The sequence below is a fragment of the Mytilus trossulus genome, chromosome 3 (genome assembly GCF_036588685.1).
Source record: "Mytilus trossulus isolate FHL-02 chromosome 3, PNRI_Mtr1.1.1.hap1, whole genome shotgun sequence".
Taxonomy (NCBI): domain Eukaryota; kingdom Metazoa; phylum Mollusca; class Bivalvia; order Mytilida; family Mytilidae; genus Mytilus; species Mytilus trossulus.
The window spans coordinates 77,031,517-77,047,397 of NC_086375.1; the positions used below are offsets into that span (position 1 = coordinate 77,031,517).

The 15,881-nt window shown below is 31.3% G+C and overlaps 2 protein-coding genes across 5 annotated transcripts; one reads left to right on the top strand and one right to left on the bottom strand.

The window, feature by feature from the left end:
- Window positions 1-241: 241 nt before the first annotated feature.
- LOC134712477 (uncharacterized) lies at window positions 242-7,087 on the bottom strand. The gene is made up of 3 exons (XM_063574055.1): window positions 7,001-7,087; window positions 4,199-5,780; window positions 242-2,462 (listed from the first exon to the last, which is right to left on the bottom strand). Exons 2-3 carry the CDS (start codon window positions 5,750-5,752, stop codon window positions 927-929), a joined length of 3,090 nt encoding a protein of 1,029 aa, XP_063430125.1. The 5' UTR covers window positions 5,753-5,780; window positions 7,001-7,087; the 3' UTR covers window positions 242-926.
- Window positions 7,088-9,740: 2,653 nt separating this feature from the next.
- On the top strand, window positions 9,741-14,996 carry LOC134712478 (uncharacterized). 4 transcript variants are annotated; one of them, XM_063574059.1, is made up of 2 exons: window positions 9,741-9,793; window positions 12,857-14,996. In XM_063574059.1, exon 2 carries the CDS (start codon window positions 12,891-12,893, stop codon window positions 14,931-14,933), a length of 2,043 nt encoding a protein of 680 aa, XP_063430129.1. In that variant the 5' UTR covers window positions 9,741-9,793; window positions 12,857-12,890; the 3' UTR covers window positions 14,934-14,996. The 4 variants fall into 4 exon arrangements, with proteins under 4 accessions (XP_063430129.1, XP_063430127.1, XP_063430128.1 ...); XM_063574057.1 differs by having other exon boundaries at window positions 9,744-9,876; XM_063574058.1 differs by lacking the exon at window positions 9,741-9,793 and adding an exon at window positions 9,911-10,016.
- The last annotated feature ends 885 nt before the right edge of the window (window positions 14,997-15,881 follow it).

The window sequence follows — 15,881 nt, forward strand, 5'->3', positions numbered from 1 at the left end:
ATTGTCGTAAAAGTCGATATTTTTGTGATTTTACTTTTTCATAATATCTATTTATGAAATAATCTTTGTTCTATTCATCTATAACATCATTCTTCAAAACATAATTACAAATGAATACAAATGCAAACAAAAATTTGACAAAATATGTTCCCTACCAGTATATGCTAAACGATTAAATAATGGGGACAACAGCATATTATTCAGCAATGATTTTTAAAACGATATTTCTATCAATACAATACAATTATATAATAATGTTTTATTCAAAACAAACCTGTCTCACACATATGTGAAATTAGAGGTACACACATACACAATAAAGTCATATAATATGCCAAAAATAAATAAAACAACAAGTTACAGGAATATATTAATATTCTTTTTATCTTAGAATACTCAAGGTAATGTTGAGAGGAAAAAAGATGCATTGGTTTAGTACCTTGTTATTACTCAATTAAAACAATCCTTTCATTTCTGCTCTGCTGGGATATTTATCTGGAATGTCTTGATTTCTGAAATTTGATACTTTGATGGAATTACATTAGAATAAGTAAAGGTATCCATTTATAATAGCAATGTTTAGTGTTTACTTAAAAACTTATATTTGTAAAGTATACTAACTTTGCTTTTTTATATTAAAATGATGATGTATGCAATTTTATTTTAAATGTGCATTCCGAATTAGCAAACAAACATACTCAATAGAGTTTGATGTTAAGCAGGTTTTATTGTCAAGCGGATAACGGTATGCATATAAAGTATTCTACTTGAAAATATGTTTTAATGTTATAATTTCGAGAATACTCATATTTCTAAAGTAGAGATACAAATATTTAAATAACAATGTAGAGCAATTTCATTGGAAAACAAGTTAGGTGTGAAGGTACATAAACATTATTCCATATTTAACTCAAATATGCAAGCTTTTAAGTGTTAATCTTCCTTTGAATTAATGGAGAACTATGTTCTATGATATTCGTTCTTATTTTTGATAAAGATGTTAATGAAGTTGTAGGGGAACTCTTTTTCTTATTGCTTGGTTCTCCGCGGCTTAGTTTAGAAATATACATATTATATACGCGTCTGTTGCATATGTATGCTATGAATATGTATAAACCTTGTAGACTATTTATACAGGAAATAGTCAAGGCCAAAGTTGAATTTTCAACGAAAGCGTTTATCAACAGAAGTATCCAAGAACATCCTGTGGCTGCAAATAGCCTTAAAAATATCCATATATCTTTCCGTTTCTCTGTATCATCAGTCATAACACGTGGTCGATTTTTTAGTCGGTAGACTGTGATAACAAACAATATTATATCTGCTCCTGACAAAATCACAAGTGGAATAATCAAGGTAGCAATTATCAGCTCTCTGAACGAAATAAAACAATGTCTATCGCCGTATCCTATAGACCTTCCATCAGTAATTGTTGCATAAATGATTATATTTGTTACTATCAATATCAATCCATACAAATAAGAAAACGTTATGTATCGTCGAAATGAGTGTTTGTTTCTACTTGCCGCCATTGTTAAAGCAATACTTCCGGTGCCAAAGATCTTGAACATATGCCACGCACAAACAAATAGACTTCCAAATGACGACAAAAGAAAATAATGCATTAAAATAGCCAGTATGGTACAAAATGCTCCAGTTTCATTTGTCGTCATGAACAGAATGAATGTGAAGTGATGCAATAGGAGGGAAACAGAAAGACTCATTATGTTTTTACCTGGAACAGTTCGCAAGCTTGTGAATAAACAATACGTTGTTAATGTCATGAGTAAAGACAATGACGATACTACACTACAAAAAATGAATATCACAAAATACATGTCGTTTTTATGATCGTTGAGTATTTCTAAAGAATTGAAATCTTCCAAACAAAGCCACAGATTATTGTTTGTGTCTACGTGATAATCGTACAATTCAAACTCATTTACGAATCCATTCACTCTCACAATGAAATCTACAATGCTGTATTCATTCGATTCGAAAACTACATGTCTGCACATTAATATTTTCGATAGAAGATGATACAATCTGGGAATACATGTAATTGACTGATTCCTGCTATAGATGACATCTGCGATAATATTTTTATCCTTTAAATTCAGGGTATTTATATATTGGGCAATATATTCACCAGAAATGAGTTCTAGTAATTCACGTTCAAAATCAGTGCGATTCACTTGATTAACAGTTTCTATCAATAGAAATGATATGCTAGCATTTCGATTTTCAGAGTCGTTCAAACAAAATCGAGTTGAATAAGTTAAATTCCGATTATATTGTAATTCCATGTTGGTTATAATTTTGTCAATAACTATTTCACTGTTATCCTGGTGCTCAAGTTTTAATGGCACAATATATCCGAAAATATTAAAGAACGGTTTGTCAACACAGCTGTTTTGATGGAAATATTTACTTACAAAACATCCAGCCGAACGACATATATCCTGTTAAAATAATAATACATAATTATAGAATAACCATAGACAAATCCTTTATTAAATTGCTTGTATAATATACTGCAAATTGCACTTAATATGTTAATGACATTAGATACTGAACACACAAAATAATACCGTGTAGAAACGGATATACTTATAGGTTAGACAATACTTGGTCATGTTTTATGAAGATTTAAGCCCAAGGCTGCATTTGAGATAAAACTGTTCACCATTTGTTTGAAGTATAAGAGGTATAAGAAGTATCAATTTGGATGTGTAAAAGTGCTTCCCCTAATATTTTGTACTGAAAAGAGTCAAACGCATCTACATTGTATTGCAATCAAAGTGAATTTCAATAGACCGCTCTTTCAATGTGTTTACCTATTGGTCCGAGTACACAGTTATCGTCCTTAGAATGACAGTATGTTACTTGCCAATTTTTGTTATACCCCTTCCAAATTTAATTCTCCATGTTTTATGCCTCATATAGCAAGTTGGGGGGTGAAATGACACTGTAAAAAAAATTGGGTCATAAATATTGAGGTAAAGTAGTGATTAGGTCCAGCTGAAAAAGGTAAAAAATTAGCACTTCGGAAGCTGTCAAAAGATTTCAAGACCCCCTTAACACAAAATTGTCCATATTTTGAGTTAGAGCTGATGAAGTTTTCTATAATTTTGATATAATTTGTCCCAAAAGTAGTACAACACACTGTAAAAATGTTATTGAGAAAGCACAGGTGGGATTTTTTTTATTTACATTTGATGTCTAAAAGAAATGCACTACGAAATAACTGTGTACTCGGACCTATTCAGTCGGAAGAATGATATTTTTGATGAACGACTTTAAGAGGATGTATGATAAGACACGTTATTTTGTTTTTGAAATTTCAAGAGAAGCAAACATATCAAAGCCTTTCAAAATAATATCAATTATATTAATAAATGAACAATGTCCCAAGTCAGGAGCCTCTGTCCTTTGTTAGTCTGGTATGATTTTTAATTTTATTTCTTGTTTATAATTCGGAGTTTAGTATGAGGTCCATTATCACTGTACAAGTATACATATTTTTTAAGGGGCCAGCTGAAGGACACCTACCGGTGCGGGCGTTTCTCGCTACATTGAAGACCCATTGGAGGCCTTCAGCCGTTGTCTGCTCTATGGTCAGGTTTTTTCGCTTTGACTCATTCCCCATTTCTTTTCTCAATTTTAGATGTAACTAGTCTGGACACTGTATTTCATAGAGAGTCAATCAAGAGTTTCTATCATTTCTTCTACTTTTGTATTTGTATACACGTTTTATCTTAAGTTATTAAGTAACAACATGTAATGTTTATAGATTTTTTTAAGAACAAAAATTGCTTTCGAAAATTTGCAGTTGTTGACCGTAATTTCCGAATCACAGATGATAACGGATTTGTTCCTTATTTCGCCTCCTTTTCCTGAATATGACCTATATTTTCGACTAAGTGTGTATTATCCGGTTTGTATTACCATTAGCAACACGTCAGTGCCAAATCTGGATCAGCGTATGTTTTTCCTTACAAGGCATCTCATGTCTGAGATCGCCTCCATTTTTGGTTGGGGTTCGTGTTGCTATTTTTTTTGTTTTCTATGTTGTGTGTTGTGTACTTTCGATTGTATGTTTGTCATTTTTTTTTCTTTTTCAGACAGTCATGGTGCTTTTAGTTTATTTTCGACTAATGAGTTTGAATGTCTCTTTGAACGGTATCAGTAAACCTACCTTATAATGATCATATATCTGTTGTTCACGGCATTGGCTTCCAAGGGTGGAATACGATTTAATACGGAAGATATTAGATGAAGGCATTCGACCAGTAATCATGCTTCTCATTGAACAAACGCACATAATGTATTGTAATGGATACCGATAGTTTTCCGTTTCACTGTTTTGAATGAACGATTCACAATTTGGTGTAAATATTCTAAGGTATATGTCTTGAACCTCTTTGCAATCAGTACGGCGTATATGAGTATCGTTATCAATTGAATAAATAATGTTATCTGTTGTAAATACAAAAGCTCGGTTCATTTTGTATAGTGTTGGCACAGAATGGTTTAACATATCGTTAACGGATATGTAAATATATTGCTTTGTTATATTGCAATCTTTTATCATGCCTTGTTTTTCAAAAATTGAGGGATCATTCTCAAGAACACTAATAGGAAGAGGCATTGTACAGAATAACAAAGTATGCCACCGAGAAAATTCTGTATGATCGTTAGAAATGCTTTTTGAGTCAAACGTATCGTTCACCTTTTTATTATGATCTTTATGAATGTAATTATCAAATAAATAATACTTGAAAGAATCTAAAAAGGTCTCTAAGTGATACACATTTTTCTCCGGTATGTTGTGATTACAAATATAACAAAATATATTCTTATACGGATATGTGACTTTACTTTGTTCGGCTGTTCTGCATGCATTTTCTATATCTCTACTATATTCTGTCCATAACCCTGTTGAATTACACTTTGATATGATCAGTCTTTCGTGAAATATTACAGGAGGATTGCAAATATAGCAAAATATATTTTTGAAATGTTGAAATCGATTTTCAAATTTGTTACACGCAAATTCGATGTCTTTATCAAATTTCAACCACGTTCCAGTGACGTTACATGTATGTATTAAGGAGATATCAGGATTATTGCATTGCATCACATCTATTGTGCCCGGCTGGTACCTAATTAATCCGCACTTTTTATTAATAATAGTTTCCAAAACATCTTTAGCGGTTAAATATTCAGAAACAACATTACATGTATTGATGAGTTCAACATCCCATATTATATAATCCGTTTCATTGTTGCATAGAGCACAAAATTTGTTCCGAAATGACATTCCTGTTAATTTAGACGTGACAGGTGCATTTTGAATTCTTTGTTGAATGCTTCGCCTCTTCACACATAGTTCATTAAGTGTTGATCTTGTATTGTTGGGACACGTAGATAACATCCTATATCTACTAGCAATTTCATCTGGTTCTGATGAATATATTATATTGCTTTCACATTTTACTTTTTGACGCAATAATTCTATGTCTGGACAACATTTAGAAGCACTGCATCCTATACTACGATCACATTCCTCGCAGATCTTTAATTGTTTTGGCACTGACGGAAAAGACCAGATGTTTAAAGCACTATTATGAAATTTCGGTCCACAAATAAGTGCGTATTGGTAAAATAAATTCGTTGCGTTGACATTGAATGTATGTAAAGAAACGACTGACATATTTAGAATCAAGGTTACCATGATAAACACATTCATGTCTCCAATAGTGTGTCTGTCTGCTATCCTACAAAATTATAAATTAACATCGTGTTTAAATTATTAATTACACCTTATGTAAGAATACTGGATTTTGATTGGTTGATAGCTAGTGTATTGTTTCAGCAATTTACTGTAATCAAATATCGTTCAATTTTAAACGCCGCCGGGGTATTTGCTAAAAGGATATGCCTTTTTTACCTTCTATGCCGTTGTATTTTCCAAAATATACTCTATCCGACTGGACCCTTGTAATGTCACAATCACCAATGCGTTTTGGAAAATTAACATTCGGTGTAATTAAACAGATATACCATGTTCTTGAGGGGTATTTGCGAAAAATACCAGTCTTGAGAATGAATTCCCTCGCCTTACGGCTCGCGAAATTTAACATTCTCTTGACTAGTATTTTTCGCAAATACCCCTCCTTTAAATGATATATGTGTTTATAAATTATAGCCTATAATCGTACTTGATGTGTCAGATTAACAAAAACATCAACAGCAATAAAATAAAAAAAAAAGTTTATTAAGGAAGAAAATGTTTCAGGAGACTTTATCTTGAGATTTTTCAATTCGGCTTGGTGCTTTTTTGGCAAACACATCCATCTAAATATCAAAACCATGTTTTTTAAACATTTAACCTCAATTAACTTTAAGCACGAAACATCTGATAAAAATTAAGGTAATTTATATTTGCAATATTATCAGAGGCAGCATAACTTTGAATTATAAGAAAAAAAGCAATAAATCGTTATTAATGCCATAAAGTAAAACGGTTTAAATGTACTGCGCTGCAAATACTGTTGTGAAAATTTCGATATATTATTGCAACTAAGCAAAAATACAAAATGCAAATTAACAGTCTTTCACTTAATTTCAATAAAAAGAGGTGGGCGATATATTAAAGGATACGGAAAAATGTATAGGAGACATTAATAATATTCACAATTTTAAAAACATTTTAAACATATATTCTTTATGTCCGAAATGTGTCGAAAGTTTTTAATTAAATTGTGAAATTTCATGCATGCTAAATGAATACAACCGATATATTGACCAACAATTTACACACACACACACGTTCGGGAAAATGTTAACCCATATGGTATAACAAAAAATTAATAAATAAATGCAATGTATTGGTTATACATATATAAACAGGATAACGTAATGCCTGTAACAATTAGCAAAAAATATTTGCTTATTTTTCCAGACGATATGTAAGAATAAAAACACTGATACGTACCTTAAATCTCATTTGTGGTAGCAGTTTCCTCGACTGTAACAAGCTGTCAGAGAGTTGCTTTTCTGAATCCTTCAAGTTTTATATTCCCATGGCAGACAAAATTATGTGACAAAATTAGATGATTTACGGCAATTTTATATCGTCTAAATAAACATTATAGCAAAATTAATATAATTTCCTTGTAAATTGCTTTTAGAGAATTAAATTTACATGTAACTAGCGGGAATACATCTGTTGTATATTTGTCGTTTGCACTTCAGGTGTGTACATATGATTAATTCAGATTGTTTTCTAGTGTATCGTTCAACTAATTTGTAAACAATATTCATTGTACATATTATACCTACTAATTCGTCCTGATTATTAAGATTATTGAAAAAGAAAATGGCTATCGGGATTTAAACATACATATTCAACCAAGTCGACTCTACATAAAAGTTGATAAAAGCCTAGATAATATAATTTTTTCGGTGAAACCTACCAAAATTAATACAGTTCGAAGAATTGTCGTAAGATCATGTTAGATGATCTTTCGTCTTTTTCTGTCACACAAGTTCAAAGTTTAGCTAGTTTAACAATCAGATGGAATCCATATTTTTCTACATACCAAAATGCTTTAACCAAGTCAGAAATATGACAGTTATTTTCATTCGTGGGTTGTGTTTGAACTTTATATTTTCTTGTAGGTTGGTTCTTTTGTTTTGTTTTACTTGTTTACTTGAAACAACCAAGGAACTTATTGCAAAGGGTTATAAACATGGAAAAAGCATGTAGACTTACATTTTATCTTCAGTATTTCATTAGAATACAAATAAAGATTAACCAATAGAGAATAAAACCAAATAGATGTATTTTTCTTCAAAAGATACATAATATGTTTATTTTAGTTTTGATTGTTATGCCTCTTATTGGATTAATACAGACCGTATATATTGACTACTGCAACTACACAATAAAACCGTTACATATCGTTTCATCTTCATTTTTAATAGGGGAAGTAATTGTCTACTATACAGTTCACTCGAAATTACCTACCTATTTTAAAAATGAGTATTTATGAATCATATTATATGTCTAAACCAAAATAATTGCAACTAAAATTTCAAATTATAAACACGTGCTGAAGGACCAGATCTCAATATTGATGACTTCAAATCTAAACCTGCTCATTGCACCATCTGTGCATAAATGATATCTTGTATATTCAAAGGTCTGTCCTGTGTTCCTTTGGAATTTCAAACAAAAATGTATAGAACCGGATCTCACGTCACTTACTTGCGCATCTGGTGCAAGAAAATTGATAGGTCCCGTTAATTTTATTACTTGGATACCTACATTTGTCCTTACAAACAACGGTATACTGCTGAGTCTTCCAAATACTCCACGAAACCTCTTTCTTAATTATTAAAATCAATTGTATCAGCAATCTAAGCCGGGTTTCAAAGTTATTGTGAAACTACATATTTTACAGGGGGCGTGAATCAGACGTGGATACTAAAGCGATCCAAAGATATTTACAGACATTCTAAGACTATTTCATATTGCAATAGTATTACAACATTTAACTTCTGCGTTCGAAATTAAAAGACAAATTGAAAGATTTGATTCTGCTCTGATTTCTAAAAAAGAATGGATAACGTAGATACAGGTATTTGTCTTTGTAAAAAATCATTCTGATTGATACAAAAATTTCCCTGAATCTGACATAACCAAGATTTTTGATTTCTTGTTTGACCACATATTTGTTTCATTTTGGAATACGCGTACTTCAGCAAACATTTGGCGTACCCATGGGAACCAACTTGTTCCTTTATTCATATTGGGCTTCATTCATACAGGAACTTCTGATTTTGGCTTAATTGTTGTCTATTTGTCTTTTTCTATGTTCTGTTTTGTGAACTATTGTGCGTCTATTGTGTGTTGGCTATAAATCATAAATTACGGTCGCCATCATGAGCTGATTAGCCATTATAACAAAAGTGTGTCAGAAATCATATTTGTTATCTTCCTCAGTCATAATAACCTTTAACCATTACAGAACTGACAAAGAAATAACACGACGGGTGCCGTATACGGTGCAGGAAATGCTTACCCTTCCAGAGCACATGATTTCACTCCCGGGTTTTAGTGGAGTTCGTGTTATTTCTTAATTGTTATTTATAACTATTGATGTAAATGTCCTTTGGTTTTGTGAGTCTTTGTTTACTCCTTGGTTTTGATTGTTATTGTCTATTGGTCTTTTTCTTCTTTTTGTTTTGTCTGTTTATTTTCGACATATGTGTTTGAATATCTCTGCGGTATCTTTCGCCTTTCTTCCTGTATTTATACATAGATGATATATATATATATATATATAGAAAAAAATGATTATATGGTATATCCATAGTTTGAATGTATTATATAACTAAAAAAACCTCAAAAGTAGTTTGAACATTACAAAATTGTTCATAACAACAAAAATCCATAGTTTAACAATTGAAATTCTAACGAGGGCCTTGTGTATCATATTGAGGTACTGTAGTATAAAAATGAAATATTATCACTTTCATAAGCTATATAAAAAAACATACTTGGTTTGGCACAGTTACGGGTAAACAAACATATTTTTAATAATAAATTTCTTACAAAGAACGAATCTTGAAAATAGTAGTCTTCCACGAAATGTTTATCTTAATTTGAATATATAAACATGCAATTAAAAAAAAAGTACTTGTAAGTGTCATCCTTGTCGTTTCCATGTGAGATTGAAAGTTAAAATATCATATGACCTGAGGCAGTCTTTATTCAAGTTATGTATGTGAATGCATGTGTATTAAATCTGTACTTTTAAAATTTGAACTAGAACAACAATTAAATATGCTTTGGAATTCCATTTGGTAAGTTAAACAGCATTTTCATTTTTGGGATAGTCTTTACACAACAATGTAACATAATCAGTGTATTCATGTAGGCAATGTATCCGGAAGTTGTGTTTTCTTAATAGATAAACGTGTGCCATTAAAGGTCAATATATCTTGTGAGTAGAATGAGATTTTAATTTCTTTTAATTTTCAAGAGGAGTTAACTATATTGCATATATGTAAGTACACAGTATAAGTAATGATATAGATAATCAAATACATGTTTAACTAAAAAATAAAAATTGTTTCAAACAGAAAATCTTCGTTACTAATAAAAGCAAAAAGGTATACATGGCACACTGTTTGAATCAAAATAAGGAACTAATTACAAACAAAGTTTTATGAACTATACAAATGACTCGTTCATTAAATCTATGGTCTTTTCCCAAAAGCTTAAACATATTGTTGTACAATTCGTTCACGACTAGTCTTTTAAAGTTGACTATACGGTATGGGCTTTGTTCATTGTTAAAGACCACACGGTGACCTATAGTTGTTAATTTCTGTGTCATTTGGTCTCTTGTGGAGAGTTGTCTCCTTTGCAATCATACCACATCTTTTTTTATTAATTTATGAAACCATTACTTATTTAGTGTGCATCTTTCTTGGTAAAACTGTGTATTGTTTCAGATAATATTGTTTTAACCTGTTAATGTACAACATACAAAAATGGAACACATTAAGATATTTAAAAGTATATTATCAAGGGGAAACAATTTAACAACGTAAAAACAAAATGTTGATGTTTTGGAGCAGATACTGTTTTTTAAATGATCAGTGTTTTCTCATTAACATTTGATATAATGCTCGAATGAATGATCTCTCATTTAGCACGTCATTTCAAAACAAAATATCAAATTAAATTGTAAACAAATAAAACTAAGACATCAAAATATCTACACGTATTTGGTGTTTGTAGAACATGATATATTTAGTACGATGTCATACACATGTTTACGCATTACACTGTCTTGTTCTTTACAATAGACAATGTTTTAAATTGATTTATTGTTTAAAATAAAATAAAATAATTGCAGTTCATAAAACTTTAATACATATTATTTTTATAAGTTAAGACTTTTGAAAGAACATTAAATTGTATTGATGTTGAGGACAAAAGTATCTGGTTTCATATAGACTGAAAATATCTTGATATTATGAATATTAAATATAAGTATGACTATCTATGATGAGTTTATTTACAACCACTTGGACGATGACACTGCTAGTGGGGTTTTTCCTGTGTAGGGTATCACAAGACTTGTACATGTAGTCAGCACTTCTGTATTGACATGAATTATCATTGATATGGTCAAAATAAATATAAATTAGCTGTTTACAAAACTGAATTTTTCGAAATAATTATCATTTTCGCCCAGAAGGAAGATTACTTTAGCTGTATTTGGCAAAACTTTGAGGAATGCTTGGTCCTCAATGACCTTCAATTTCGTACTCTTTTTTTCAAGTTTTTTATTCGAGTGTCACTTATGTGTCTTATTTGACCAAACCTGTATTTGGCGTAATAAAGTTCAATCATGGTACCTATGATGAGTTATTCTATACAACCACTAGGTCTGTGGAACTGCTGGTAGATATTTCTAACTGAAGATATCGCTATCATTTTAGTCAGCACATCTGTGTCAACATGAATTACCATTAATATTGATAGTAATAATTATAAATCATCATTAACTATTTACAAACCTTTGAAAATTTCGAAAAATTCAGGATTTTCTTTCCAATGAACAGAATACAGTAGTTGTGGCAAATATCACCAGCCAACGAGTCAGCATTTCCATGTCAAACTTGGAGGATTGTTTGGTTCTAAACTTTCCTTGATCTGGTACTTTATATGGCCTCTTCAATTTTTTATTCGAGCGTCTTAAATGATTTCATTTTACAAAACGCGCGTCTGGCGTCAAAATTGCGAGCCTGGTATCTATGGTGAATTTATTCAAAACAGAACAATCATCTTAACGTTTTACTTGCGAACATTTTTTTATGATGTAATTAATAAACAATCCTTTGTGTTCCAATTATATCCCTGTGACCTTATAACACTGCTCTATTTAGACGCTTTCAGTTTCTGAGCTTGAAGGTTGAACCCTTTAAACACAGATGTTTCGTTAACCAACCTCTTTTGAGGAGATAGATAATATTTACATATATGTTGCTTTGTTAACTTACTGGTTACCAGATATTATCTCTATGTTTCCTCTCACAGAAACATTGCTTGGGAATGTTGTAAGTAAAAAAAAAAAAAAAAGGAGCAGCCTTAAATTCTGAGGGAAAGTGAAGACAGTGGTAGTACAGAAGTAATGTATATTAAGTTTAAACTCGTTGAAATTCGGGGCATATACAATGTTGAAAATATGTCGCACAGTTCTTAAATTTGACCTTTGAAACAAAATAGTAGTGCATATGAAAGTGCCATTTTATGATATTATTTTTTCAAAACTCCATGCTGGAATAATTACAGTTTTTCCGTAATAGGAGTTCCTATGACAAATTACATTATTTTTTATATATAGAAATGCAACCTGAATAGTATTCAACAATTTTCAAATAAGGGACTTGTAATTGATGGATTTAACTTTTATTCAAATGATAATTAATGAGAAAGTGAAATGAATTAGTCAAGTATGATCAAAGGTACACATGACTAAAGAAAATAGCTTTCAAATATTTGCGCTTTAAAAGACTATTCTCATTCTGCAGATGGATGTGTTTTTTTTTCTCCCTCTAGTAAGACAGATGCAAAAAATGAATTCCAAAAAAAAGAGTTTGTACTAAGTCAGGAATATTATGTTCCACATGCTCAAAGGGTGAAATTTTTTCTTTGAGTTATTTTGGTACTCAACCTAACCTAAAGCATTGTCACTTTTCCTTTTAATTTTGGCCTGATTTCTGATGATAAATTGAATCTTGTTGAATGTAATTTATTTTCATTTTTCAGGAACCCAGAATAAGGATAACATAAATCTTAAGAAATGAATACGTGCGAAAAACAAATCATTTGCAGCTACAGGCACACTTTACAAAAACATGTTGATCCCATAATAGTAGTTGATGGATTATACCAAGTAGGTCACTTTTCTGCAAACCAAAGAAAACAATTATATAATTTATTGAAAACTTATTCGGACAGACAGTACATTTGGGATGCATTATATTTATTGATGCTTGAGGAATGCAAATTCCAAACTTTATTAGAAGTGCTAATTGGAAACGGATACCGGGACGTAGCTATAGAAATGAGTCAAAAAGTAAGAATTGCAACGCCAAAACAAAAACAAATTGTCACTATTCATAGAACTAAAACTGGAAACTCAAGTCATCGATTTGCACAAAGATTATTTATGAACTTCAAAATAAACACTCATAATAATGCATTTATCAATCCACGAAAATATTGTCATGAAGAATCTCAGAAATATAAGTTACAGTTAGACAGATGTCAGAGTAGTGAAGATGATACCATCAAAACAGAGATTGCTGATAAATATGCAGCATGTCTTCTGGCAGAGATAGATTCTCATTTAATGTTATATACTAAAAATGGTTTTATTAGTGGTTTAATGATAGAACTGCAAAGACTTATTCCACACACAACGAACTCAAGCATAACACACTTATCCTATCAGTCACGACTAGCTATAAGATACGCACTTGAAGGTAAGCATGATGATGAGGAAGAGCATTTGCAAAGTGCTATTTGTACATCCCTTCTTGTAGATCGTTGTGTGGAAATCTCTAACCTGCTTTACATTTATGCGTTTAACCTTCTTTGTCGTTATGAAAAATACCCTACTAAAAATCTGCGTGACAAGGTAATTCATATTGCAGAACTAGGACTTCAAAGTGTGGACGAAGAAGACGAATCAATAAGAGAGTTTTGGATGCGCCTTTTCATAATACGAATTATATATTGTATGTTAGGATTAAGTTTCAGAGGTGATCCGATATCTGGAATAACAATCGACAAACACAGTCTTAGGAGAGCAAAACTAATGCTTGCTGAACTTGATCGTCTTTGGGAAAGGATTGAATCTCGTAGAAAAATCATGTATTACGTGGCTAAAGCAAGAGTTGCAGAACTTGAAGGAAATGATGGATATATTGATACAGTTTCGTTATTTCTTGATATGGCAATAAAAATAGGAGAAGAGGGTGAATATGGTGAAACACAGTTCATTAAAGAATATGCCACACACTTCAAAACAGACAAAAATCAATATCCATCATCAAAATCTGACAACTTCAATGTTCCAACAGAATTGCAAATGTGTCCCCATATTGAAGGAGAATTGAGTAATCCTACTCTCTATGAAATTATTAATTCTGAATCAACGGTTAACACATTTATAACTGACACAGGGGAATATGAATATACCGATAAAACGAGTCTTAAATCTGCTAATCGGACAAGAGTTCATCCGGAATCTCAGATAGAACAAACAAGGTTTCCCCGTGTAAAGCAAAAGCTAACAAAAACATTTGATAAATCAACTATTCAAAAGTCAGAAACATCAGTCAAACATCTTTCTGATAACGACAAAACAGCTCTTTGTGATAAAACGGGCAAAAAAACGGTTATTGAAAAATACGACACTGTTCCTAAATTGTCAGAGCTAATGGAAAGTGACGACTATGTTTTAAAGTCACTAAATATTCAAAAAATTGAAGACCGCAACATTTTAGAAGCTGATGAAACACATGTAAAATCATCAAAATTTGATGAACATAACGAAACTGCAGCAAAATTATTTTTTGATTGTAACACCGGACCAGTTTTGAAATCTCGAGGATCTAACAAGACATTGAAAAGCACTGCGAAAACCATTACAGAAGATACGAACGATGATCATACTATTCTAAAGTCACCACAAAATACTCAAACTGAAGAAACAATCGTCAAGATTTCGGAATCAATCAGAGAAAACTCGAGTTCTAGTGTTGATAATTCATCTATCCATGAATGCCAAACGCCGAATCTAGAATCGTATTATTTCCAAGACATTCATGGCTGCTAAATAAGAGTCTAGTTTACTACAAGTTTATAATTATTATTACAAAATAAAAAGATACACAATTAAGATTCTCTATGGTTATCACTATTGAAGGTGGAACAGGATTATTCAGTGTAGTTTGGAACATATTATGGCTTTGTTTAGGTTTTTTTTTGTTTTTTTTTGGTCACTGGGTATTTAAGAAGAGATGCTTTTCATTTTCTTGGTAATACAAAGAAATAAAATAAAATGTGACTCTAGGACTTGTATACATTATGGACAGGACAGGAAAGGATTGTAGCTCGTCTACTCAGCTAGAAGTCTGAATCTTATGTGCATTTTTTTAGCGTATTTGAATGATTTAAATCTTAATACTTCGCATGTTGCTGCAAGTCTGTCTTTTCTTCTCTTGATACTGTGATTGATCTGATAACATAATAGATGAGTTTCAATATTTAGTACTGAATCGTTATTTTCTTTAGCGAAACAACCCGAGAGGTGGATATCTGGTTTCAAATGGGAAAGAATGTACCATGTCAGGGAGATTAAGTGAAAATTATAAATTTCTCACAAAAAAATCTTAAACAAGTTTGGTGATCAGGTTTTTTCCAGACTAGAAATAATGTACAATATGCATTGTGCATTATTCCCCTTACGGGCATTTTTTTTAAATATGAAATATGTATTTTATTTCCGTTTTTATTTTGCATAAACGATGAACCTTCTTAAAATAATAATTAAAATTGACAATATTGTTTATGTTAATCTGTGCATCTTCAGCTGTGTATCATACTAATATCAGACCTTTCCCTGGGTTTTCTCTTCCCTTAAACTAGTTGAATTGCTGTCAAATAAATAAATAAATTCCGAGAGGATAATGCATAGTTTATTTATATTCGTATTTTTAACACATGTACATTGAACAGGATATACACTCAGTCTATTTACCATATGCAGGTGGTCCAAGGACAC

Bases quoted from the DNA above. Each gene is read 5' to 3' on its own strand.
- LOC134712477 (XM_063574055.1), bottom strand. From the start codon at position 5,752: ATGAATGTGTTTATCATGGTAACCTTGATTCTAAATATGTCAGTCGTT. The intron at 2,463-4,198 runs GTAGGTTTACTG...TTATTTTAACAG, and splicing joins AGATATATGATCATTATAAG to GATATATGTCGTTCGGCTGG.
- LOC134712478 (XM_063574059.1), top strand. From the start codon at position 12,891: ATGAATACGTGCGAAAAACAAATCATTTGCAGCTACAGGCACACTTTA.